Consider the following 27,060-nt stretch of genomic DNA (forward strand, 5'->3'; position numbering starts at 1 on the left):
CTCCAGCACATCCTCTTTCTTAATATTTATATGCTCAAACTTTTCAGTCTGCTGCAAGTCATCACTACAATCACCAAGATCTTTTTCCGTAGTGAATACTGAAGTAAAGTATTCACTAAGTACCTCTGCTATTTCTTCTGGTTCCATACACACTTTCCCACTGTCACACTTGATAGGTCCTATTCTTTCACATCTTATCCTCTTGCTCTTCACATACATGTAGAATGCCTTGGGGTTTTCCTTAATCCTGCCCGCAAAGGCCTTCTCATGGCCCCTTCTGGCTCTTCCTTCTTCAATGGCCCCTTCCTTCTTAAGTTCCTTCGTGTTAGCCTTATTATCTTCTAGATCTCTAACATTACCTACCTCCCTGAATCTTTTGTAAGCTTTTCTTTTTTTCTTGACTAGATTTATAACAGCCTTTGTACACCACGTTTCCTGTACCCTACCATAACTTCCCTGTCTCATTGGAACGTACCTATACAGAACTCCACACAAATATCCCCTGAATATTTGCCACATTTCTTCCATACTTTTTCCTCTGTTTCCAATTTAAGCCTCCAGTTTCCTGCCTGATAGCCTCATAACTCCCCTTACTCCAATTAAACGCTTTTTTAACTTGTCTGGTCCTATCTCTCTCCAGTGCTATTGTAAAGGAGATAGAATTATGATCACTATCTCCAAAATTCTCTCCCACTGAGAGATCTGACACCTGACCAGGTTCATTTCCCAGTGCTAAATCAAGTAGAGCCTCTGCTCTTGTAGGCTTATCTACATATTGTGATAAGGAACCTTCCAGAACACACCAAACAAACTCCACCCCATCTAAACCTTTTGCTCTGGGGAGATGCCTATCGATATTTGGGAAATTAAAATCTCCCATCACGACAACTCTGTTTTTATTACTTCCAGGATCTCTTTCCCTATCTGCTCCTCAATATCCCTGTTACTATTGGGTGGCCTATAAAAAGCACACAATAAAGTTATTCACCCCTTCCTGTTCATAACCTCCATCCACAGAGACTCCGTAGACAATCCCTCCATGGTGTCCACCTTTTCTGCAGCCATGACACTATCTCTGATGAACAGTAACATGCCCTCACCTCTTTTGCCTCCCTCCCTGTCCTTTCTGAAACACTTAAAACCTGGCACTTGAAGTAACCATTCCTGTCCCTGAGCCATCCAAGTCTCTGTAATGGCCACCACATCATACCTCCAAGTACTGATCCACACTCTAAGCTCATCCACTTTATTCACAACACTCCTTGCGTTAAAATAGACACATCTCAACCTTCGGTCTGAGTGCGTCCCTTCTCTATCACCTGCCTATCCTCCTCTCGCACTGTCTACAAGCTTTCTCAATTTGTGAGCCAACCTCCCCTTCCCCAGTCAGTTCAGTTATGTTCCCACCCCACAACAATTGTAGTTTCAACTCTCCCCAGTATCCTTAGCAAACCTCCCCACCAGGATATTGGTTCCTCTGGGATTCAAATGCCACCCATCCTTTTTGTACAGGTCACGCCTGCCCCAAAAGAGGTCCCAATGATCCAGAAATCTGAATCCCTGCCCCCTGTTCCAATCCCTCAGCCACGCTTTTATCCTCCACCTCATTCTATTCCTATTCTCACTGTCACGTGCTACAGGCAGTAATCCTGAGATTACTACCTTTGCGTTCCTGCTTCTCAACTTCCTTCCCAACTCCCTGTAGTCCTTTTTCAGGAGCCCTTCCCTTTTCCTACTTATGTCATTGGTACCAATATATGTACCACTACCTCAGGTTGTTCTTCCTCCCACCGCTGGATATCTTGGATGCGATCTGAAACATCCTGGATCCTGGCACCTGGGAGGCAAACTACCATACGGGTTTCTTTCCTGCATCCACAAAATCGCCTGTCTGACCCCCTAACTATAGAGTCCCCTATCACTACTTCCCTTCCCTACCCTTCTGAGCCACAGGGCTGGACTCTGGGACCAGGTAGGCTGTTTCCCTCCCCCAACAGTACTCAAACAGGAGTACTTATTGTCAAGGGGTACAGCCACAGGGGTACTCTCTAGTATCTGACTCTTCCCCTTCCCCCTCCTGACTGTGACCCACTTCTCTGTCTCCCGTGGCCCTGGTGTGACCACCTGCCTATAACTCCTTTCTATCACCTCCTCGCTCTCCCTGACCAGGCGAAAGTCATCAAGCTGCATCTCCAGTTCCCTAACTCAGTTCCTCAGAGCTGCAGCTCGACACCAGGTGCAGATATGGCATTCCAGGAGGCTGGGAGACTCCAGGACTTCCCACATCTGACACCGAGCACAGAAAACTGGCCTCACACACATACTTCCTCCTTTCCACAATTAACACAGTTAAACCTACCTCGCCTTATCCTGTTACCGCCTAAGCCTGTTGAGCCAAAGCCCTGTCACTCTGCTGCATGCTGGATAGGACGGTCTTCTTTCTAAACCTTTTGCGCTCTACTGGCTGACATGCACCTGCGCAGTCTCGCCTCTCTTTTACCCCGAATAGTAAGAAACTCCCTTCGCTCAGAAAAATCAGCCATTCACCTGCAGCCTTCTTGCTCCCGGAATCATTTTAATGAATGTTCTTTGAACCTTCTCCAGTGTCAGCACTGTTCCTGAACCTGTTGGTATGGAACCTAAAACTTCTTTACCTCCTTTCTGATCGTAGCAGCAAAAATGTTTCCATAGTTGGTCATGATGCAACCAGTCAGGATAGTCTCTACTGTACAGACATCGAAGTTTGTCAAAGTTTTAGATGACATGCTAAATCTGCACAAACTTCTAAGAAAGTAAAGGAGCTGCTCAGCATTCTTCAAAATGGCATATATGTTCTGGTCACAAGACAGAGCCTCTGATACAATGACAAAGGTTCAAAGGTTCATTTTATTGTCAAAGTATGCATGTACAATACAACTCTGAAATTTATCTCCTCCAGATGGCCAGGAAATACAAAAGACCATGGCAGTTGTTGGAAGGAAAGACATCAACTCTCACCCCCCCCCCCCCCCCGGCATGAAAAAGAAATAAAACTTACAAATCCCAAAATCCCCCACCACCTTCCCTGAAGAAAATACAGCGGCAATAACAATTGCCAACCCCCTCACTTGCAGAAAAGAAACAGTGATGATAGCAACAAATCCCGAACCCCCTCCCCGATGGAATCAAACAATGATGATAACAATCCCCAGCTCCCTCATTCACAAAAAAGAACAGTGACAGTAGCATTAAAATCCCCATCTCCCTTCTCACACACAAAAAATTAACAGGTCACTCACACACCAATCAGCCACAAGAAAGAAAATACCGAAAAACTGAAGGAGAGATATATAAAGTACAGTCCAATAATCACGTCGTCTCAGAATATCAAAAACATCTTTCCATCAGCGTACAAGGAGAGCGGACTTGATGGATGTTGCTGGCCTAGCTGCTGACCATCATCACCCCATTGATAGGCTGCTGACTGTTGTTGCCCCTGTGGCCTCTGATACCACCCAGGAGTTTAAATTTACTCTCTCTAACTCCGATCCACTAATGACCACTGTTTCATGGACCCCTGATTTCTTTATCCTGTAGTCACAAATCAGGTCCTTGGTTTCGCTGATGTTGAGTGAGAAGTGGTGGTGTGACAGTGTAAAATCAGATTTTCTATCTCGCTCTTATGAATTTGCCAGTTTGTCACCACCTTTAACTTAACCAACAGTAGTGGTGTCATCATCAAATTTAAATATTGCATTGGCCTTGTTATCATAATCATAAAGTGAGTAGAACAAGACACTAAGCACACAGTTTTGTGGTGCGCCTGTGCTGATGGTGATTGTGGAGGAGATGTTGTTGCCAATCCATAATCGGTAAGTGAGGAAATTGGGAATCCAGTTGCACAGGAGGTTTTGAGGCTTAGGTCTTGGAGCTTATTGATTAGTTGAGAAGAGATAAACACTGGGATTTAACTATCTGCTCATTTTGCAAATATTGAAAGTGATGATTCATTGATTTCTCTTGTGTTTTATTTTAGTTCATCACTAATCATCTCCAGTTAAACCTTCCCAATCAAATTAATTTAATTTAAAGCTTCCAGCAATAAATTTACACAATTCAGGTTCACTTGAAGAATTAAGTCCCAGCATTGAGGGCCTTGTTGCATTTAACCTGTTACACTGGGCAAGATTATGACATTCACAGAAACACCTGACTCTCAAGCAGGTGCTCCATTCCGGGCTCTCATGAGAAGTGATTACCAAGTAAATGAGTGAAAAAGATTCAATGATGCAGCAAAATGCTATACCCTCTCCCCTGGGACAAAGTAGCTTTTGTGATGCTTTTGAAAACCTCATGGCTGGATGTTTGGAGCACACAGATACCCAGCAAAAGGGGTGGATCTCCTCACAAACTACTCACTTGTCAGCCACCTCCTCCACCCATCTGTGTAAGAGTCTATGGTTCCCACAATAGTTTAATTAACTACCTCAGAACCCATAAAACTGGAGTAGAAATTATTTATCTTTGATCACAGGAACTTCCTAAGATTTTGGTTGGTTGTGCACTATAATGCAAATCATAGTCCAAACATGGATTTTATTCTGTAAGAATGCAAAGCCCTTTCAGAGTTTACTAAATGAACAGTTTCTGAAAAGTCTTGGTGGTGGAAAAGAAGACAACCATAATGACAGATGATGCATTTGAAGAAAATAAGTTAACAATGCCTAGTAAATATTAAATGAGTCATGAGCTATAAATCAGTAATCTTTACAAGAACTGTGCTGAATTTACTTTCTTTGCCGTCATTTGAGGAATGTTGCTGAATAAAAATGTTTTAAGTCATTATTTTTCCAATAATTTATCAATTTTTTTTCCCCCTTTAGACAACTAGTAGCCTGGCACAGACCTTACTGCGTTGATCTGGAAGAAAGTACTTTTAGTTACCTGCAGACCTTTTTGGATAGATATTGCGATGGCATTAACAATGAGATACCTCCACAGCCTTTCTGTTCTCAAAGGTAATGATGCTTAATAAAGCTGCTACAGAAATTTGCAACTTAGTAATTAATGTGGAATGAGTCTTGGATGAATTCTAATAAAGATCCTTTTATAATCCTTTAATCCTGCACTGCATCATCATTAAAAATCTTTGGTATTGTTTCTAATGATTTTTACAGTTTTTTGTTGAATTTCAGTAACAATGCAAACTTGCTTAAATTACCCAAATTTGCCTGACTGAACATGTGTCAGGTAGACCTCATAGCAGCAGAATTAGGCCATTCAGCCCATAGTTCTGTTTTGCCATTCCATCGTGGCTGATTTATTATCTCTGTCAACCCCATTTTCCAGCCTTCTGCCCATAACCTTTGATGCCCTGACTAATCAAGAACCTATAGAAAAGATGGTTTGCACCTGAACTGGAGGGGGACTATTATCTGAGTGGGAATGCTTGCAAGTGCTTCAATGGGATGGTTTGTGTTACAGTTGCAGGGCAATGTAGAGTGGAGAGGTGTGGAGACACATGTTAAGACCTCAGACAAAGTCAGAAATCTAAAGGTTGAGCATGGTGTGACAAATGTTTTGAGCCATATATTTCAGTGCAAGAAGTGCTGTAGGAAAGGCAGATAAGCACAGGGCATGGATCAACACATGGAATTATTACAGGTGGCCCCCGTTCTTTGAACATTTGCTTTACGACAGCTCGCTGTTATAAAAGACCTACATTAGTACCTGTTTTCATTAACCAAAGAGGATTTTCACTTTTACGAGAAAAAGACACCCACTATATACGTGTGTTTACCCCGAGAAAGGCTACAATGACTGTGAAACATTGTGCACGTGCGCGTATGTGCTGATTTTTTTCCCTCCAAACCATTTTGGCTCGTGTCTTCCCAATTTTGATAAGCGATACTATACCATACATACAATATTTCTACTTTATATAGGCTGTATGTTTATATCATTTCTGCTTTTACTATACGTTCGTGTTATTTTAGGTTTTATATGTTATTTGGTATGATTTGGTAGGTTATTTTTTGGGTCTGGGAATGCTCGAACATTTTTCTCATATAAATAAATGGCAATTGCTTCTTTGCTTTACGATATTTCGGCTTACAAACGGTGTCACAGGAACCCTCTACCTTCGGATAGCAGGGGAGACCTGTATATTGTAGCCATTGGTGAGACTTGGTTGCAGGAGGATCAAGACTGGCAGCTCAATATTCTGGGGTTTCATTGTTTTAGAGATGACAGAGCAGGAGGGATTAAAGGGGAAAGAGTGACATTACTAGTCTGGAAAAATGTCACATAAGTGCTCAGTCAGGGTAAACAGGAGAGCTTGTCTAAAATGAATGGAACGAGGAATAAGAATGGTTACGACCTCATTATTGAGGCTGTATTACAGACCACCCAACAGACTGAGGGATTTAGAGGAACAAATCTGTAGAGAGATCACAGACTGTTGTAAGAAACATAAGGTTGTCATAGTAGGTGATTTTAACTTGCCACATATTAACTGGGACTCTTGTACTGTAAAAGGACTAGATGGGATAGCATTTGTCAAATGTGTTCAGGAAAGTTTCTTTAATCAGTACATAGAAGTCCCAATGAGAAAGTGTGCGATATTTAGTCTCCTATTAGGAAATGAGACAGGGCAGGTGACAGAAGTTTGTGTTGGGGAGCAAATTGCCATCATTTGCCATGGTCATTATGCCATTAGTTTCAAAGTAAATATGGAAAAAGATAGATCTGGTTCGCAGGTAGAGAATCTAAATTGGAGAAAGGTCAATTCTGATTGTATCAGAAAGGATCTGGCAAGTGTGGATTGGGATAGGCTGTTTTCTGGCAAATGTTAAGTGGGAAGCCTTCAAAAATGAAATAGTTTGGGTATAAACCTGTCAGAATAAAAGGTAAAGGTAATGGGTGTGGGGAACCTTGGTTTTCAAGAGATATTGAGGCCCTGGTTAAGAAAAAAAAGGAAGTGTATAGGCAGGTAGGTACAAATAAGGTACTTATGAAGCATAAGAAATGTAACAGAACTCAGGAAAGGTAAAAGAAAGAATGAGGTTAATCTAGCAGAAAAGGTGAAGGAGAATCCTGAGGGATTCTGAAGATACATTAGGAGCAAAATGATTGCAGGTGACAAAATTAGTTCTCTGGAAGATCAGAATAGCAATCTATGCATGGAGTCAAAAGAGATGGGGGAAATCTTAAATGGATTTTTTTTTTGCATCTGTGTTTACTTGGGAGACAGACACTGAGTCTGTAGAAGTGAAGAAAAGCAACAGCAGGGTCATGGACCGTATAAAGATTACGAGGAGATGTTTGCTGTTTTGAGACAAATTAGGGTGGATAAAATGCCCAGGGGCTGATGAGGTATTCCCACAGACCTGATGGCAGGCAAATGCAAAAATCGCATGAGCCCTAGCAGAGATATTTAATTCACCCTTTGCGACGGGTAAGTTACCGATGGACTGGTAGATAGTTAATGTTGTTCCACTGTTTAAGAAAAACTGTAAAAATAAACTTGGACATTAAAGGCCGGTGAGCCTGACATCAGTAATGGGAAAGTTATTGGAAGGTATTCCGAGGGACCAGATATGAGTATTTACAGTGCCTATAAAAAAAATTCACTCTCCCCCATTCCCCCCCCCCCGGATTTTTTATTGTTTTACTTACTTTACTTGAGGTACTTAATGAATACTTCAGTATCCACTACGGAAAGGATCTTGGTGATTGTAGTGATGACTTGCAGCAGACTGAAAAGTTTGAGCATGTAGACAGTAAGAAAGAGGATGTGCTGGAGCTTTTGGAAAGCATCAAGTTGGATAAGTCGCCGGGACCAGATGAGGTGCACCTCAGGCTACTGTGGAAGGCGAGGGAGGAGATTGCTGAGCCTTTGGCAATGATCTTTGCATCATCAGCGGGGACAGGAGAGGTTCCAGAGGATCGGAGGGTTGCAGATGTTGTTCCTTTATTCAGGAAAGGGAGTAGAGATAGCCCAGGAAATTATAGACCAATGAGTCTTACCTTAGTGGTTGGTAAATTGATGAAGCAGATCCTGACAGGATTTTGAACATTTGGATAAGTATAATATGATTAGGAATAGTCAGCATGGCTTTGTCAAGTGCAGGTTGTGCCTTACGAGCCTGACTGAATTTTTTGAGACTAAACACATTGATGAAGGAAGAGCAGTAGATGTAGTGTATATGGATTTCAGCAAGGCATTTGATAAGGTACCCCATCCAAGACTTATTGAGAAAGTAATGAGGCATGGGATCCAAGGGGACATTGCTTTGTGGATCCAGAACTGGCTTGCCCACAGAAGGCAAAGAGTGGTTGTAGACAGGTCATATTCTGCATGGAGGTCAGTCACCAGTGGAGTGCCTCAGGGATCTGTTCTGGGACCCTTACTCTTCATGATTTTTATAAATGACCTGGTTGAAGAAGTGGAGGGATGGGTTAGTAAGTTTGCTGATGACACAAAGGTTGAACGTGTTGTGGATAGTGTGGAGGGCTGTCAGAGGTTACAGTGGGACATTGATAGGATGCAAAACTGGGCTGAGAAGCGGCAGATGGAGTTCAGCCCAGATAAGTGTGAAGTGGTTCATTTTGGTAAGTCAAATATGATGGCAGAATATAGTATTAATGGTCAGACTCTTGGCAGTGTGGAGTATCAGAGGGATCTTGGGGTCTGAGTCTATAGGATGCTCAAAGCAGCTGTGGCGATTGGCTCTGTGGTTAAGAAGGCGTACGGCGTATTGGCCTTCATCAATCGTGGAATTGAATTTAGGAGCCGAAAGGTAATGTTGCAGCTATATAGGGCCCTGGTCAGACCCCACTTGGAGTACTGTGCTCAGTTCTGGCTGCCTCACTACAGGAAGGATGTAGAAGCCATAGAAAGGGTGCAGAGGAGATTTACAAGGATGTTGCCTGGTTTGAGGAGCAAGCCTTATGAGAATAGGTTGAGTGAACTTGACCTTATCTCCTTGGAGCAATGGAGGATGAGAGGTGAGACTTGATAGAGGTGTATAAGATGATGAGAGGCATTGATCGTGTGGATAGTCAGAGACCTTTTCCCAGGGCTGAAATGGTTGCTACAAGAGGACACAGGTTTAAGGTGCTGGGGAGTACAGAGGAGATGTCAGGGGTAAGTTTTTTACTCAGAGAGTGGTGAGTACATGAAATGGGATGCCGGCAACGGTGGTAGAGGTGGATACGATAGGGTCTTTTAAGAGACTTTTGGATAGTTACATGGAGCTTAGAAAAATAGAAGGCTATAATTAAGCCTAGTAATTTCTAAGGTAAGGACATGTTCGGCACAACTTTTTGGGCCAAAGGTCCTGTATTGTGCTGCAGGTTTTCTATGTTTCTAACATTAAATCGCAGTGGATTTAATTTGGCTTTTTTGACATTGATCAACAGAAAAAGATTATTTCGTGTCAAAGTGAAAACATCTCTGCAAAGTGATCTAAATGAATTACAAATGTAAAACACAAAATAATTGTTTGCAAAAATATGGCATACCAAATCATCACTGTGTAGCCAATTGGATTTAGATGTCACATACATAATTAGTTAAATGGAGAATACCATCTGCAGTCAAGGTGCTTCAATTGATTGTAGTAAAAATACATCTGTATCTGAAAGGTCCAACTGCTAGTGGTTTGTGGCAAAAACTAAGCATGAAGAGAAAAGAACACTCCACACAACTCCGCAAAAAAGTTATTGAAAAGCAGCTCAAGATGGATACAGGAAAATTTCCAAGTCTCTGAATATACTTTGGAGTTAAGTCAATCATCAAGAAATGGAAAGAATATACCACAGCTGCAAATCTGCCTGGAACATGCCTCCTTACAAACTCAGTGATCGTGCAAGAAGGTGACTAGTGAGGCAGGCCACCAAGAGACCTATGACAACTCTGGAGAAGTTACAAACTTCAGTGGCTGAAATGGGAGAGACTGCGCGTACAACTGTTGCCTGGGTGCTTCACTACTTACAGCTTTATGAAAGAGTGGCAAAGAGAAAGCCACTGTTGGGAAAAAAAAACTCATGGGAGACTATGAAGTCAGCTGGAAGAAGGATTTCTGGTCTGATGAAACCAGAATTGAGCTTTTTGGCCATCAGACTAAACACTGAGTTTGGCGTAAACTAATCAAAAACACACCATCCCAACAGTAAAGCATAGTGGTGGCTGCATCATGCTGTGGGGATGCTTCACTGCAGCAGGCCCTGGAAGGCTTGTGAAGGTAGAGGTAAAAATGAATATAGCAAAATACAGGGAAATCCTGGAGGAAAACCTGATGTAGTCTGCAAGAGAACTGCGATTTGAGAGGAGATTTGTTTTCCAGCAAGACAGTGACCCCAAGCATAAAGCCAAAGCTAACAGGATGGCTTAAAAGCAACAAAATTAATGTCCTGGGGTGGTCATTTCCGAGGCCACACCTCAATCCAATTGAGAATTTCTAGTTGCACTTGCAAAGGGCTGCTCACTCACAATCCCCATGCAATCTGACAGAGCTTGAATAGTTTTATGAAGAAGACTGTTGAAAAATGTGAAAAGCTGATAGAGACCGATCCACACAAACTCAAGGCTGTAATAAATATTGACGTAGAGGGTGAATACTTATGCAATCAATTATTTTGTGTTTTATATTTGTAATCAATTTAGATCACTTGGTAGAAATCTGTTCTCACTTTTCTGTTGGTCAGTGTCAAAAAAAAGCCAAATTAAATCCGCTGTGATTCAGTGTTGTAAAACAATAAAACATGAAAACTTCGAAGAGGGGTGAATACTTTTTATCGGCAATGCAGATAGACAGGGACTAATTAGGGATAGTCAGCACAACTTCATGTGTGGTAGGTCAAGTCTAATGAATCTAATAGATGGTTTTGAAAAAATTACCAAGAAAATTGATGAAGGCAAGGTAGTGGACATCATCTACATGAACTCCAGCAAGGCCTTTGACAAGGTCCTGCATGGGAGGTTGGTCAAGAAGGTTCAGTCACTTGGCATTCAAGATGATCAGGTGATTTGGATTGAGCATTGGCTTTCTGGAAGAAGCCAGAGAGTGCTAGTATACGGTTGTCTCTCTGAGTAAGGCCTCTGACTAGTGAAATGCTGGGTCCATTGTTTGTCATCTATACTAATGATCTGGATGATAATTTGGTTAACTGGATCAGCAAACTTGCAGTTGACAGCAAGATTTGGGGTGTAGTGGCAGAGAGGGAGACCATCACAGCTTACAACAGGATTTGGATTAGCTGGAAAAATATGCTGAAAAAATGTCAGATGGGATTTAATGCAGACGTGCAAGGTGTTGCACTTCAGTAGGACCAAACAGGTTAGGTTTTATATAGAAAAGTAAGCTTTTAGCAAGTCAGCCTTAAATCAAAATATTGAGTAAGGAGATGGGATGTTATATTGAAGTTGTATAAGATGTTAGTGAGGGCTAATTTGGAGTGTTGTATGCAGTTTTAGCCACCTACCTACCTACAGGAAAGATGTAAATAAGGTGGAAAGAGTACAGATAAAATTTACAAGTATATTCCTGGTACTGGAGGACTTGAGTTATAAGGAAAGATTGAATAGGTTAGGACTTTATTCCTTGGAACATAAATAATGCGGGGTGACTTGATAGAGGGATACAAAATTCTGAGGGGTATTGTTAGGGTAAATGCAAGCAGGCTTTTTCCATTGAGGTTGGGTGGGACTATACCTAGAGGTAATGGGTTAAGTTTAAGGGAAACATGAGAGGAAACTTCTTCACTCAGAAGGCTATGAGTGTGGAACGAGCTGCCAGCACAAGTGGTGCAGGCAAGCTTGGTTTCAAAGCTTAAGAGAAATTTGGATACGTACATTTTTGAGGAGGTATGGAGAGCTATGGTCGGGGTGCAGATCTCGATGGACTCAAGTGCCTGTTACTATACTGTACTTTTCTATGACTCAACCTGTCAACCTCTGCTTTAAATGTCTTGGCCTTCCACAGACATAACTACTTTCTGGCTAAAGAAATTTCTCCTCATTTCTGTACTAAATGGACATTCTGTTCTGATCAGTTGATTGCCTAGTAGATTAATATTGATGTGGATTGACTTCCATTCTATTTAATAAGTAACAAATCTATAAAATTCAGATTCCTTTAGAAAATAGTTCTGCCATACCTCAATTGATTTCTCTACTTTTTCCAGTTTTCTTAAAGCAAGTGGCTTGTCCCACAGACAGGCAGAAAGTGAACTGAAGAGTCTCTCCAAAATCTGAAATGAGAGACTTGATTGAGACATAGAAGCAGAATTATGCCATTCAGCTGATTGTGTCTGCTCCACCATTTCCATCAGAGCTGATTTTTTTTATAAATCCTTTTTAACCGCATTCTCCATGTAACTTTTGATGCCCTACCTAACCAAGAACCTATCAACCTCCGTGTTTTGGTCTCCACAGTTCTCTGTGCAATGAATTCCAAAGATTCACTACTCTCTAGCTAAAGAAATTGCTCTTTGTTTCTGCTCTGAATGGATGTCTGTCTTTTCTGTGGCTGTGCCCTCTGGTCCAAGACTCATCTACTATAGGAAACATCCTTTCCACATTCACTCTGTCAATATTCAGTAGGTTTCAATGAAATTCCCTTTCATCCTTCAAAACTCCAGCAAATACTCCTCATCAAATTCTTCTCATGTTAACCCTTTCCTTCCCAGAATTATTCTTGTGAACCTCCTCTGGACCTTCTCCAATGCCAGCAGACTTTTTCTTTTGATAAGGGACCTGAAACTGCTCATGCCACTCCAAATGTGGTCTGACCAGTGCCTTTATAAAGCCTCACAATTAAATCCTTTCTCTTATATTGTAGTTCTTTAGAAAATAATGCTAACATTGCATTTGCCTTCCTTACCACCGACTGAATCTGAAAGTTAGCCTTTTGGGAACCTGCACAAGAAATCCCAAGTACCTTTCCACCTCTAATTTTTGAATTTTCTCCTCATTTAGAAAATAGTCTATACCTTTATTCCTTCAACCAAAGTACATGACCATACACTTCCCTACACTACATTCCATCTGCCAATTCTTTGCCATAAGACATAGGAGCAGAATTAGGCCATTCCGCCCATCGAGTCTGCTCCACCATTCCATCATGGCTGATCCCAGATCCCACTCAACCCTATACATCTGCCTTGTTGACATATCCTTTGATGCCTAACTGATCAGAAAACAATCAAATTCCACCTTAACTATACGCACAGCCTTGGCCTCCACTGTGGCAGAGCATTCCATAGTTTTACTGCTCTCTAAGCTAAAAATAAAATTCCTCCTTACTTCTGTTCTAAAGGGTCACCCCTCAGTTTTGAGGCTGTGCCCTCTAGTTCCGGATGCCCCCACCATAGGAAACAACTTTTCCATATCCACCTTATCTAGTCCTTTCAACATTTGATAGGTTTCAGGGAGATCCCCTTGCATTCTTCTAAATTCCAGTGAGTACAGGCCCAAAGCTGCTAAACACTCCTCAAATGTTAACCCCTTCATTCTTGGAATCATCCTTGTGAGCCTGCTCTAGACCCTCCAATGATAATATATCCTTTCTGAGATGAGAGGCCCAAAACTGTTGACAATACTTAAAGTGTGGCCTGGCTAGGATTGGCCCATGCTCCCAGTCTGCAGACTTAGCCATAAAACTATCAATTCTGTCATCCAAATCATTGACATATAACTTGAAAAGAAGCACTCAGGTCCTAACACCAAGCCTTGAGGAGCACCTCAGAAAAGGCCTCCCTTTTTTCCCATTCTTCGTCTCTTGCCTGTCAGCCAATATTCTATCTATGATAGTAGCTTTCTGTAGTATATTGGGCTGTTTTTAAGCAGGGTCCTGTGCTGCACCTTGCCAAAGCCATTCTGAAATCTAGTGATTCTTAAAAGGTTGCTAATAATGCCTCCACAGTCTCTTTAGCTACTTCTTTAAGAGCTCTGGGGTGTAGTCCGTCTGGTCCAATTGACATATCTACTTTAAGACTTCCAGCTTCTCAAGCACCTTCTCCTTAATAACAGCAACTACATTCACTTCTGCCCTTTGACACTGTTGAATTTCCAGCATACTTCCGTCTTCCACAGTGAAGACTGATGCAAAATACTTATTAATTTTGTTTGCTATTATTTTGTCTCCCATTACTAGCTGCCCAGTGTCATTTTACAGCAGTCCAATATCATCTCTCACCTCTCTTTTAAAATCTGGAAAACTTTTGTTATTCTCTTTTATATTATTCTCATTGCTTTTTTGCGTGCCTTCTGTTGGGTTTTTTTCCAGCTTCCCAATTCTCAAACCTCATTAATTTTTGCTATGTTATGTTCCTTCTTATTTGCTGTCTTTGATGTTCCTTGTCAGGCACGTTTGCATCATCCACCCTTCAGCTACTTCTTAGCTTTGGGATGCATTTATACTGTGCCTTCTGAATTGTCCCTAGAAACTCCAGCCATTGCTATTAAGTCATCATCCCTGCTAGTGTCCCCTTCCAATCAACTTTGACCAGCTCCCCTCTCATGCCTCAGTATAATTCTCTTTACTCTGCTGCAATAATGATACATCTAACTTCATCTTCACCCTCTCAAACTGCAGGGTGAATTCTGTCATATTCTGATCTCAGTTTCCTAAGAGTTCCTCTACCCTAAGCTCCCTATCAAATTTGGTTTATCACCCAACACTCAATCCAGAATTGCCTTTCTCCAAGTAGGCTCAACAACAAGCAATTGTTTGGGATCTGGTACCAACCTGGTTTTTCCAAGCTAGCTGCATATTGAAATCTCACATGACATTGCCCTTTTGACGTGCATTTTCTGTCTCCAGTTGTGATATTTATTCCACATTCTGGTTACTGTTTGGAGACCTGTTTATAACTCCCATTAAGTTCTTTTCACCCTTGCAGTTTCTTAACTACCCACAACGATTCTACATCTTCGGATCCTATGTTAACTCTTTCTAAGGATATGATTTCCATTGTTACCAACAGAACCACCCTACCCCCTCTGCCTACCTGGCTATCCTTTCAATACAGTGTGTATCCTTGGATGTTAAGCTCCCAACTATGATTTTCTTTCAGGCATGCCTCAGTGATGCCCACATCATACCTGCCATTCCCTGACTGCGCTTCGTGATCATCTACCTTATTCTATATACTGCATGCATTCAAATAAAGGATTCTGTATTCATCACAGTTTTTGATTTTGCCCCTGTGTTACACACCAACTCATCCCACTGACTGCAATTTTGCCCTATCATCTGCCTGTCCTTCCTCACAGATTCACTCACACTGCATTGACTTGTATACCAACTGCCCCATCCTCAGCTCTATTATTCTGGTTCCCATAGCACTGCCACCAGTTCTAGAAAGTGTGCCTGCAAGGATATTGGTCCCCCTCAGATTCAGGTGTAAGCTGTCCTTTTTGTGCAGGTTATACTTCCCGAGAAGGGATCTCAGTGATTCAGAAAGCTGAAACCCTGTCCACTGCACTAATTCCTCAGCCAGGTATTCATCTGCCAAATCATCCTATTCTTACGCTCATTGGTGTGTGGCGCATGCAGCAATATCAGATATTACTATCCCAGAGGTTCTGATTTTCAGCTTTCTACCTATCTTCTTAAATTCTCTTTTCAGAATCCCCTCCCTTTTCCTGCCTGTATCATTGGTAACAATATATACCATGAATTCTGGCTGCTCACCCTCTTCTTTAAAAATACCATGGACTCAGTTTGAGACATCCCTGATCCTGGCATCTAGGAGGCAAGATACCATCCAGGCATCCCTTTCACATCCACAGAATGTCCTGTTTGCTCCTCAAACCTTTATTGCTAGAGTCATAGAAAAGCACACCACAGAAATAGGTCCTTGAGCCCATCTAGTCTAAGCCAAACCATTTAAACTGCCTATTGTTATCGATCTGCATTGGGACCATAGGCCTCTGTACTCCTACCATCCATGTACCTATCCAAACTCCTCATAAACGTTGAAATGAAGCTTCCATGCACCCCTTGTGCTGGCAGCTCATTCTGCCTCTGAGTGAAGAAGTTTCCCCTCATGTTCCCCTTAAACTTCTCATCTTTCCAGCTTAACCCATAACCTCTAGTTCTAGTCCCACTCAACCTCAGTGGAAAAAGCCTGCTTGCACTTACCCTATTTAAACCCCCTCATAATTTTGTATACCTCTATCAAGTCTCCTCTCAAACATCTATGTTCTAGAGAATACAGTCCTAGCCTGTTCAATCTTCCCTTCTAACTCCAGTGCTCCAGATCTGCCAACATCTTTGTAGATTTTCTTTGTACTCTTTGAACTTATTTACACTTTCCTGTATGTAGGTGAGCAAACCTGCACACAATACTCCAAATTAGTCCTCATCAATGTCTTGTACAACTTCAACATAACATCCCAAACCTGTACTCAAAACACCCTTAACTCCTGGTGGAATTGACGGGGGACCGTCATGACAAGCTTTTTGCACCGATTTTTGGTGATTGCTCATCATATAGTGTGCCCTAGGCATCTGAAACCTGGCGGAGCCCATCCCTCTCCAGGTTTTTTTTACAAGGTTGAGTTGCTAGGTCGACACTCAACCCAGGCACAGATGGAGAGCATGCAAGGGAGCTGGCCAGATTCGAACACACGACCTCTGGCCCTTAAGCCCAGCGTTGATGCCACTATGCAACCAGCCAGCAATATGCCAACATCTTTCTTTATGACCCTATCTACCTGGGATGCCACTTTAAATACATTATGGAGTTGTATTCCTAGAGCCCTTTGTCCTACCACCCTCCTCAGTTCCCACCTACTGCACTCCTCTTCTCTCCCCATTGCTTCTGAATCACAAAGACAGATTCAACTGCGGATGCTGGTAGTTGATTTCCTTCTCTTCACCACCCCCCCCCCCCCCCGGCCTAAAAAAAGGTATCCTTAGTGGTATACTTAATATTGAAGGGAACAGCCATAGGAGTACTCTGAATTGGCTGCCTTTTCTCTTTCCCTCTCCTGACAATCACCCAGATTCCTGCCTCTTGCATCTTAGGGGTGACTTACCTCCCTGCAGTTCCACTCTGTCATCTCCTCATTCTCCGGTATCTAGTTGTTCCTGCATTTGCACAGGAATAAGCCTTTCATTTGAAAAGAGAGGAGGGGCTTTGATGGGCAAGTGTGAGTAAAAAGTTCTATATCTTTAATTTTCTTTTAATATTGTTAAGTTTTTGTTTGTATTTATGTTTGTCTTTACTAATAATTTTTGATGTTTTTGAAATGAAACATATATATATATAGCACTAATAGATTTCTATTCTATTTTTAATAGGGAGCACCATCACTTTGTGTTACTTTGTTTGAAGTTGCTTTCTACCCATCTTTCCCTGGCTCAAGCTGGAGGAACTGGTGCCACTGTCCTCGGTCAACAGACCAGACCACTAAGAAACTTACTTTTTCAGTTAATAGATTCAGATGTCCCAAAAAATATTGAAGAGGTAAATGGAGAAAATTGACTAGGTTTATCTCTTTGTGATATTATTATTAAATGTCTGTCCCTAAGGGTACAAAATCATTTGATTAACTTACTGAACTAGCTGTCTGAGCTCTTGGTTATTGATCCATCAAATGCTCCTCATACATTAAACTTGTCATTCCTATATCATTCTTGTAAACCTCATGTGGACACACTTCAATGCCAGCAGATTCTTTCTTAGATATGAGGTCCAAAAACTGTTTATACTACTCCAACTGCGGTCTGACTAATGTCTTATGAAGCCTCAACGTTACATCCTTGCCTTTCTGTTCTAGTTCTTTTGAAATGAATGCTAACATTGCATTTACCTTCACCAACCTGCAAGTTACCTTTCATTGACTCTCTGCTTTTTCAACACTACCTGCCCTTCCACCTCTCTTTGTATCATCTGAGAACTTGGCCATCAAGCCATCAATTTTGTCAGCCAGGTGGCCAACCAGAAAAGGCCCCCTTTTATTCCCACTCTGCCTTTGCCAGTCAGCCCATCATCTATCCAAGCTAACAGTTTTTAGGAGATCTAGAGCCATAAGTTATTCTATTCATAATCCTACACCTAATTTTATGAAAAATTAACATTATAATTTTGCATTAAATTGTGTTTATGAAATTGATCTAACCATTATTTTATTTTCTACTACAAGTAACATGAATATATTTTCAAATTCTGCAGCTCATGCTTATTGATTAAAAGCTGTACTTGTGTTACACAGGCAGTTAATGAAACACTTTCGGTTGGTGCATCTTTACTGTTGCCTCCACTCAGGGAACGTACTGAGCTTTTACACAGTCTTCTACCTCAAGGTCCAGAAAGATGGGAAAGTTTATCAAAAGGACAAGTAAGCATCACCATCATTAGGTGCTGATGTGACATTATTAATACTAATATTGACAACATATTCATAAACTCTATTTTATATTCTGTGTAGCTTGATACATTATTATTAACTTGTATAATCTATGAACGAAGATTATTAGTAGGTTACAGACTGTATTGTTCAGATAAAATTATAACTATCCATAAAACTGTTTTAGTTCCTTTGTCATCTGTTTACACTGTATTGAATGACATTTTGTTTAGTGTTTTGCATATTTTAGCCGGCTGGTGGCGTAGTGGCATCAGCGCTGGACTTCGGGGCAAGAGTTCAAATCCAGCCGGCTCCCTTGCAGGCTCTCCATCTGTGCCTGGGTTGAGCGTCGACCTAGCAACTCGACCTCGTAAAAAAAAAAACCTGGACAGGGATGGGCTATGCCAGGTTTCAGATGCCCAAGACACACTGTACGATGAGCAATCACCAAAAAGATCGGTGCAAAAAGCTTGTCATGACGGCACCCCGACAACTCCACCAGGAGTTAAGGGTGCGTGCGTGCGGGCACACACACATTTTAATAGATAATAGAATAATGCACATAAAGAGATTTGCAGCTCTCTGGACATCAGCTTCTTCGAGAATACCCACAACTGAGAGTGGACCTGTCTCTGATTTCTGTGCACGTACATACTGTGTGTTAAAATGCAGAAATTAGGAATGAGCTGGAGTTAAATGACAGCACGAAACTAACGAGCAAATCAGATTATGCCAATCCCAGTCACTGGATTTAGTAGCAAGACTACATTCTTCAGAACCTGGGCATTAACTTTGATTTTAAAATTGGTGAATAATTTTATAGTCATCACAGTTAAAGTGGAAAAACTTTGTTTTGCATGCCATCCAAACATATAATTTCCTCACTTCAATGTACTGGGCTGGTACAACAGGGATTCAATAACAGAATGCAGGATAAAGTAATACAGTTATAAATAAAGAACAGTCCAAGCAGTCAATAAGATGCAAGATAATGATATTGATTGTGAGGTCAAGAATTAATCTTATCATACAATTGAATTGTTCCCTTGTATGATATGGTGAACTTCAGTACAAATACAGTAAATGTTTTTTTCTTTATGTTGATTTCTAGCAGCTCTGGCTACTTAAGGTGAATTTTTAAAGTAATTTTTAAGAAATTACTTAAATCTGCTTGAACTATTTATAAAATTGATCAGTCTATATGGACATCTAAAACATTTGGAAGAAGTATTTGACATCTCTCTGCTTTTGAAAGCCATAGGGCGTTGTGGGCTTCAGTCTCGTGATCTGGTGCCTAGCACCACTTGAAGACCCATTACCTGCAAGTCTATGAGCCAAGAGCTGGGAAGTGGTTTTAACATGTCTCTATTTGAGGAACCTTTGACATGGATGTACTAAATGACCTCTTCCTTTTTAAAAAAAAACACAGCAGCCTGGTGTTATGAAAATGAGTCTTTGAATTTCAACTGGAAGTTAAGTTTGCCCTTAACCTGACACTCAGCAGCTGAAGGCCAGGATTCTTAAAATCACAATAATGTGAAAACATTTCTTAATCTCTTTGCATTATTACGTGATGGGCTATGTCTGGGACATCTTGTTTTTGTTTTAGAACATAGAAAACCTACAGCACAATATAGGCCCGTTGGCCCACAAAGCTGTGCCAAACACGTCCTTACCTTAGAACTACCTAGGCGTACTCATAGCCCTCTATTTTTTTCTAAGCTCCATGTATCCATCCAGGGGTCTCTTAAAAGACCCTATCATTTCCGCCTCCACCACTGCCGCCAGTAGCCCATTCCATGCACTCCCCACTCTGCATTTATAAAAAAAAAACAACAACTTAACTCCTGACATCTCCTCTGTACCTGCTTCCAAGCACTTTAAAACTATGCCCTTTTGTGCTAGCCATTTCAGCCCTGGGAAAAAGCCTCTGACTATCCACAAGATCAATGCCTCTCATTATCTTGTATACCTGTATCAGGTTACCTCTCATCCTCCGTCGCTCCAAAGAGAAAAGGCCGAGTTCACTCAATCTATTCTCATAAGGCTTGCTCCCCAAACCAGGCAACATCCTTGTAAATCTCCTCTGCACCCTTTCTATGGTTTCCACATCCTGTAGTGAGGCAACCAGAATTGTAGTACTCCAAGTGGGGTCTGACCAGGGTCCTATATAGCTGCAACATTACCTCTCAGCTCTTAAACTCAATCCCATGATTGCTAAAGGCCAATGTACTATATGACTTCTTAACCACAGAGTCAAACTGCATAATAGCTTTGAGTGTCCTATGGACTCGGACCCCAAGGTCCCTTTGATCCTCCACACTGCCAAGAGTCTTGCCATTAATGCTATATTCTGCCATCATATTTGACCTACCAAAATGAACCACCTCACACTTATCTGGGTTGGACTCCATCTGGCACTTCTCAGCCCAGTTTTGCATCCTATCAATGTCTTGCTGTAAGCTCTGACAGTCCTCCACACTATCCACCACACCCCTAACCTTTGTGTCATTAGCAAATTTACTAACCCATTCCCCCACTTCCTCATTTATAAAAAAGCACAAAGAGAAGGTATCCCTGAGGCACAGCACTGGTCACCACCGACCTCCATGCAGAATATGACCAGTCTACAACCACTCTTTGCCTTCTGTGGGCAAGCCAGTTCTGGATCCACAAAGCAAAGTCCTCTTGGATCCCATGCCTCCTTACTTTCTCAATAAGCCTTGCATGGGGTACCTTATCAAATGCCTTGCTAAAATCCGTGTACACTACATCTACTGCTCTACCTTTATCAATGTGTTTAGTCACATCCTCAAAAAATTTAATCTGGCTCGTAAGGCTTTGACAAAGCCATGCTGACTATTCCTAATAATATTATTCAAGTCAAGTCACTTTTATTATCATTTTGACCATAACTGCTGGTACAGTGCATAGTAAAAATGAGACAATGTTTTTCAGGACCATGTTGTTACATGACACAGTACAAAAAAACTAGACTGAACTATGTAATTAAAAAAAAAACACACAGAGAAAGCTACACTAGACTACAGGCCTACACAGGACTGCATAAAGTGCACAAAAAAAGTGTAGGCATTTACAATAAATAATAAACAGGACAGTAGGGCAAGGTGTTAGTCCAGGCTCTGGGTATTGAGGAATCTGATAGTTTCTTCCCCCAAGCTGTTACATAGTCTGGTCGTGAGAGCCCGAATGCTTTGGAGCCTTTTCCCAGACGGCAGGAGGGAGAAGAGATTGTATGAAGGATGCATGGGGTCCTTCATAATGCTGTTTCCTTTGCGGATGCAGAGTGTAGTGTAAATGTCTGTGATGGCTGGAGGAGAGACCTCGATGATCTTCTCAGCTGACCTCACTATCTGCTGCAGGGTCTTGCGATCCAAGGTGGTGCAATTTCTGAATCAGGCAGTGATGCAGCCGCGCAGGATGCTCTCAATACAACCCCTGTAGAATGTGATGAGGATGGGGGGTGGGAGATGGACTTTCCTCAGCCTTTGCAGAAAGTAGAGACGCTGCTGGGCTTTCTTTGCTATGGAGCTGGTGTTGAGGGACCAGGTGAGATTCTCCATCAGGCGAACGCCAAGGAATTTGGTGCTCTTTACGATCTGTACCAAAGAGACGTCGATGTTCAGCAGGGAGTGGTCGCTCTGTGCCCTCCTGAAGTCACCAACCATCTCTTTTGTTCACATTAAGAGACAGGTTGTGGGCTCTGCACCAGTCCGTTAGCCGCTGCACCTCCTCTCTGTAAGCTGACTCGTCGTTCTTTCTGATGAGACCCACCACGGTCCTGTCATTGGCGATCTTGATGATATGGTTCGAGCTGTGTGTTGCAGCACAATCGTGGGTCAGCAGAGTGAACAGCAGTGGACTGAGCACGCAACTCTGGGGAGCCCCTGTGCTCAGTGTGATGGTGTTGGAGATGCTGCTCCCAATCTGGACTGACTGAAGTCTAGGATCCAGTTGCAGAGGGGGGTGTTCAGGCTCAGTAGGCTCAGCTTTCCAATCAGTTTCTGAGGGATGATTGTGATTGATTGATTGATTGATTGACTGTGCCTCTCCAAATGTTCAGGATCTTCTCTATCAACTTACCAACCACTGAAGTAAGACTCACTGTTCTATAATTTCCTGGGCTATCCCTACTTCCTTCCTTGAATAAAGGAACAACATCCGCAACCCTCCAATCCTCCAGAACCTCTCCCATCCTCATTGATGATACAAAGATCATCGCCAGAGGCTCAGCAGTCTCCTCCTTCGCTTCCCACAGTAGCCCTGGGTACATCCAGTCCAGTCCTGGTGACTTATCCAACTTGGTGCTTTCCAAAATCTCCAGCACATCCTCTTCCTTAATATCTACAAGCTCAAGTTTTTCAGTCCGCTGCAAGTCATCCCTACAATCACCAAGATCCTTTTCCTTAGTGAATACTGAAGCAAAGTATTCATTATGTACCTCTGCCATCTCCTGCAGTTGCATACACACTTTCCACTGTCACACTTGACAAATCTTGCCTGACAAATCTGTTGGAATTCTTTGGGAAAAAAATAACATGCAGGATAGACAAAGGAGAATCAGTTGATGTTATGTATTTGGATTTTCAGGTGGCCTTTGACAAAGTGCCACACATGGTACTGCATGGGATAAGAGCCCATGGTATTACCGGAACGATTCAAGCATGGAAAAAGCAGTAGCTGATTAGCAGGAGGCAAAGAGTGGGAATAAAGGGAGTCCCTACTGGTTAGCTGCCAGTAACTAGTGGTGTTCCACAGGGGTCTGTGTTGGAACCAATTCTTTTTACATTATATATGAATGCTTTGCATGACGGAATTGATGATTTGTTGCAATATTTGCTGATGATATGAAGATGGGTGGAGTTACAAGTAGTTTTAAGGAAGTGGGGAGGCTACAAAAGGACTTAGATTAGGAGAATGGGCGAAGAAATGGCAGATGGAATACAGTCTTGGAAGGTGTATGGTCATGCACTTTGGTAGAAGAAATAAAAGTGTTAACTATTTTCTAAATGGAGTGAAAATATAAAAAAACTGAGGTTCAGAAGAACTTGGGAGTCTTTGTGCAGGATTCCCTAAACGTTAATTTGTAGATTGAGTCTGTGGTGAGGAAGGCAAATGCAATGTTAGCATTCATTTCAAGAAGACTAGAATAGAAAAGCAAGGATGTAATGTTGAGACTTTTTAAAGCACTGGTGAGGCCTCACTTGGAGTATTGTGAGCAGTTTTGGGCCCCTTAGAAAAGATGTGCTGAAACTGGAGAGGGTTCAACGGAGGTTCAAAAAAAGATTCCAGGATTGAATGGCTTGTCACATGAAGAGCGTTTGATGGCTCTGGGCCCATATTCACTGGAATTCAGAAGAATGAGGGGTGATCTCATTGAAACCTATCGAATGGTGAAAGGCCTTATAGAGTGGACGTGGAGAAGATGTTTCCTATGGTGGGGGAGTCACAGACCAGCAGACACAGCCTCAGAATAGAGGGGTGTCCTTTTAGAATGGAGGTGAGGAGGAATTTCTTTAACCAGAGAGTGGTGAATCTGTGGAATTTGTTGCCACAGGCAGCATTGGTGGCTTAGATGAAATAAAAACAACATTCTTGGCATCTGTTCTATGACTAAATTCCCCTTCTTTTGTTTTTATTAATAATTTCAGTCATTATTTCAAACTGTTGCTTGATTGTTTAGTTTATTTTCTGGCCCAAACTGTTAACCAATTGTTATTGAACAATTAATATTCATGGAGGAAAATGTCTTTGCATGAAATATGTAGATAGCTGTGCCCTCGTCCAATTAACTTATAGCTCTATGAAATATATTATCATAGACATTGAGTAATATATTCAAAATCTATTTTGGTGGAAAGCATTATCTGTGAAATTTAGCTAATTGTCATTTTTTCCTGAAATAGAGAATGCAGTTGGATATCATATTGACTAGCCTTCAGGATCAGAATCACATTGCATCGCTGTTAGGCTACAGCTTACCTGTTGACATGACTGAAAGATTCTCACAGAAGTGCAATTCGGATCAGGACTCATCCAATGCTGGAAATATCGACCACTTTCATTTAGCAGAGATCCTTTTGAAAACTCTATTAAAGAACATCAGCTTCTACACTGTAAGCATTTTATCTTAAACAAAAATTTAATGATTTTTCTCTCAGTTTTCTCAGTTTTTTTTAATTGTCTGTCTCCAAAGGAGCGTGCTTTCGGAGAGCTGGAAAAGAACAGTGATAAGCAACAGATTAACACAAGGCATACAGAAAATGGACCACCTTCCCATGTCCATCAGCTGCTGTCTGCATTACATAAACACCTTCTGGCTCACTGTTACTCAAATTCTACTACTAAGGTAATGTCTGAAATGGGAAAAAATATTGGAATATCAGTTATAAAATAAGGGGAAATCAAACATAACCAAACGGGGCTCAGATAATTTTACAGGTAAACTCAGTTTGGCCTAGAACTGACACTAGTCTCACCAATGTTGGTTCACTCTTAAATAGCCAAGTTGAGGCAATTATGGAGGACAATGAATGCTGGCATTCACATACAGTGAATGAATAAATAATAACTTTCATTTTAATTTATTATTAATATTAAAAATAATAACATCGGGGTCTCTCTTCCACCCATCAGAAATAATTATCAGGAGTGCTGCATAGCAGGGTCCTTAACATTGTCATTGATCCCTCCCTACCATCAGGCAGGTGGCATTAGGGCAAGGGCTGTTAGGATGAGAAATGGCTTCTTCCCCCAGGCTGTAAGACGACTGAACTCCCTGCCACCACCCAGGTCTCATCACACATGATATGCCAGTTGGGTTATACAGTGTACCTTTTAACTTGTGTAAATGCTTCTTATTATTTGTTAATTTACTAGTGGTAAAATTACTTCATGTGTTATGTGTGGGCATTATATGTATTATGGTGTTTCATTTGGCGAAATATGTGTGTATGGTTGAATTTCAGTAACTGAACTTAAACTTTATAACTTTTTGATGCCTTTGCACTTAATGTTGCAGTTGAGAGAACTGATGTGATAAAAATCAAAAGAGTTTGATTTAACTCTGCATTTTTCCCAAGACCAACTACAGAGTAATAAGCCAATTTTGTCATAAGCAAGTTGGGACTTTTGTCACCTGATCTATCTCATCTGTCTTTAGCACTATTGAGAACTAGAAAAGCCATTAATGAGCAACAAGTATCTCTAGTTGCTGGCTCTAATTGTTTTAGTTAGGAACTAGAACTGAAGTGAAGACACAGGTGCATCTGTGGGATTGGACATTTTATGAATGAAGTATGTAGGGAGGCAGCTGCAGCTCAGCTTCAATGGGAACAGGAAGAAAGTGCCAAGAGTTGTCATCAAACAGGCTAGGAGGTGTAAAGACAAAATGCTGGAAAAGCTCAGCAGGCCAGACATAGAAAATCAGTGTTAATACTTAAAGTCAATCCCAGTTTGGGAAGCTCTTCAAGCCAAAACATTAATTTGTTTTTTTTTTTCTCTCTCGGTTGCAACCTGACTGCTGATTGTCTCCAGCATTTTCTGTTTTTCTTTCATCTTCCCAGTTTTCTGTTTTCGTTGCTTAGTAGGAGCAGGCAGGTACTGCAAAAGGAACTCAGCAGGCTGGGCAGCATCTATGGTAAAGAGTAAACAGTCCCCTTCAACAGGTCCCGATGATGGATCTTGGCCCTGAACGTCGACTGTTTACTCTTTTCCATAGATACTGCCTGAGTTCCTCCAGCATTTTGTGTGTGTTACTTGCATTGTCACATCTTCAGATTTTCTCTTCTTGGAGATATTGCAAGTCTGTCTCATTCTCTGCCTGATTTTTCCCTATGGATGCTGTTGGATTAATGGCATTTTAAATCACTACAGCACAAAAACATGCCCTTCAGCCTATCTAGTTCATGCCAATCTGTTTTTTTGCCTAGTTCCATATGCTCACAGCTGGACTATAGCCTTTCATATCCCTCTCATCCATGTTCCTATCCAAACTTCCCTTATGGTTCCTCAAAAAGTGTACATAGAGACATGAGTGTTTCACCATGACTAGTTCAACTGCACAGGAGGAGAGAAGCCTGTTTCTTTGCTGTATTACTCTATGACTAAGGATAAAAATTTCAAAAGGGATTCAAGATGGAGTTCAACAAAGCAGAATGGATAGCTGGAAAGCAGTAAGCAAAATAATGGTAAAACACAAAATCAGTGGATGAAGTTGTTCAAAGATTAGAAATAATGTTTAAAAAAAAAGCCACTAAATTAAAGGCTCACTATTTAAATGCTGGCAAGTTAAGAGAGAGTCATAGAAAAGTATAGCACAGAACCAGGACCTTTGACCCATCTAGTCCATGCAGAACTATTTATACTGTTTAATTCCATTGACATGCGCCCTGACCATAGCCCTCCATGTCTCTCCCTTCCATTTACCTATCCAAACTTAAATGTTGACATCGAGTTGATATGCACCTCTTGCACTAGCAGCAGGTTCCACTTTCCCATAATCCTCTTGAGTAAAGAAATTTCCCCTCATATTCCCCTTAGACTTTTTACCTTTCTCCTTAATCCATGACCTCTAGTTGTAGTCCCCCCCAACCTCAGGGAAAAATCCTGCTTGCATTTACCCTATCTAAACCCATCATAATTTTGTATACTTCTATCAAATCTTCCCTCAATCTTCTATGAACCAAGTAATAAAG

The 27,060-nt window shown here is 41.5% G+C and overlaps 1 protein-coding gene across 1 annotated transcript in view; it reads left to right on the plus strand.

The window, feature by feature from the left end:
* The window catches only part of LOC132404918 (probable E3 ubiquitin-protein ligase HERC1), a 279,423-nt gene that overhangs the window by 43,691 nt on the left and 208,672 nt on the right, over positions 1-27,060 (plus strand). Inside the window, exons 11-15 of the mRNA XM_059989522.1 lie at positions 4,863-4,997; positions 17,295-17,460; positions 18,209-18,334; positions 24,271-24,480; positions 24,561-24,713. Of these exons, the coding sequence (XP_059845505.1) occupies positions 4,863-4,997; positions 17,295-17,460; positions 18,209-18,334; positions 24,271-24,480; positions 24,561-24,713 (790 nt within the window). The remainder of the gene's footprint in view (positions 1-4,862; positions 4,998-17,294; positions 17,461-18,208; positions 18,335-24,270; positions 24,481-24,560; positions 24,714-27,060) is intronic.

Source organism: Hypanus sabinus, chromosome 14 (assembly GCF_030144855.1).
Source record: "Hypanus sabinus isolate sHypSab1 chromosome 14, sHypSab1.hap1, whole genome shotgun sequence".
Taxonomy (NCBI): Eukaryota; Metazoa; Chordata; class Chondrichthyes; order Myliobatiformes; family Dasyatidae; genus Hypanus; species Hypanus sabinus.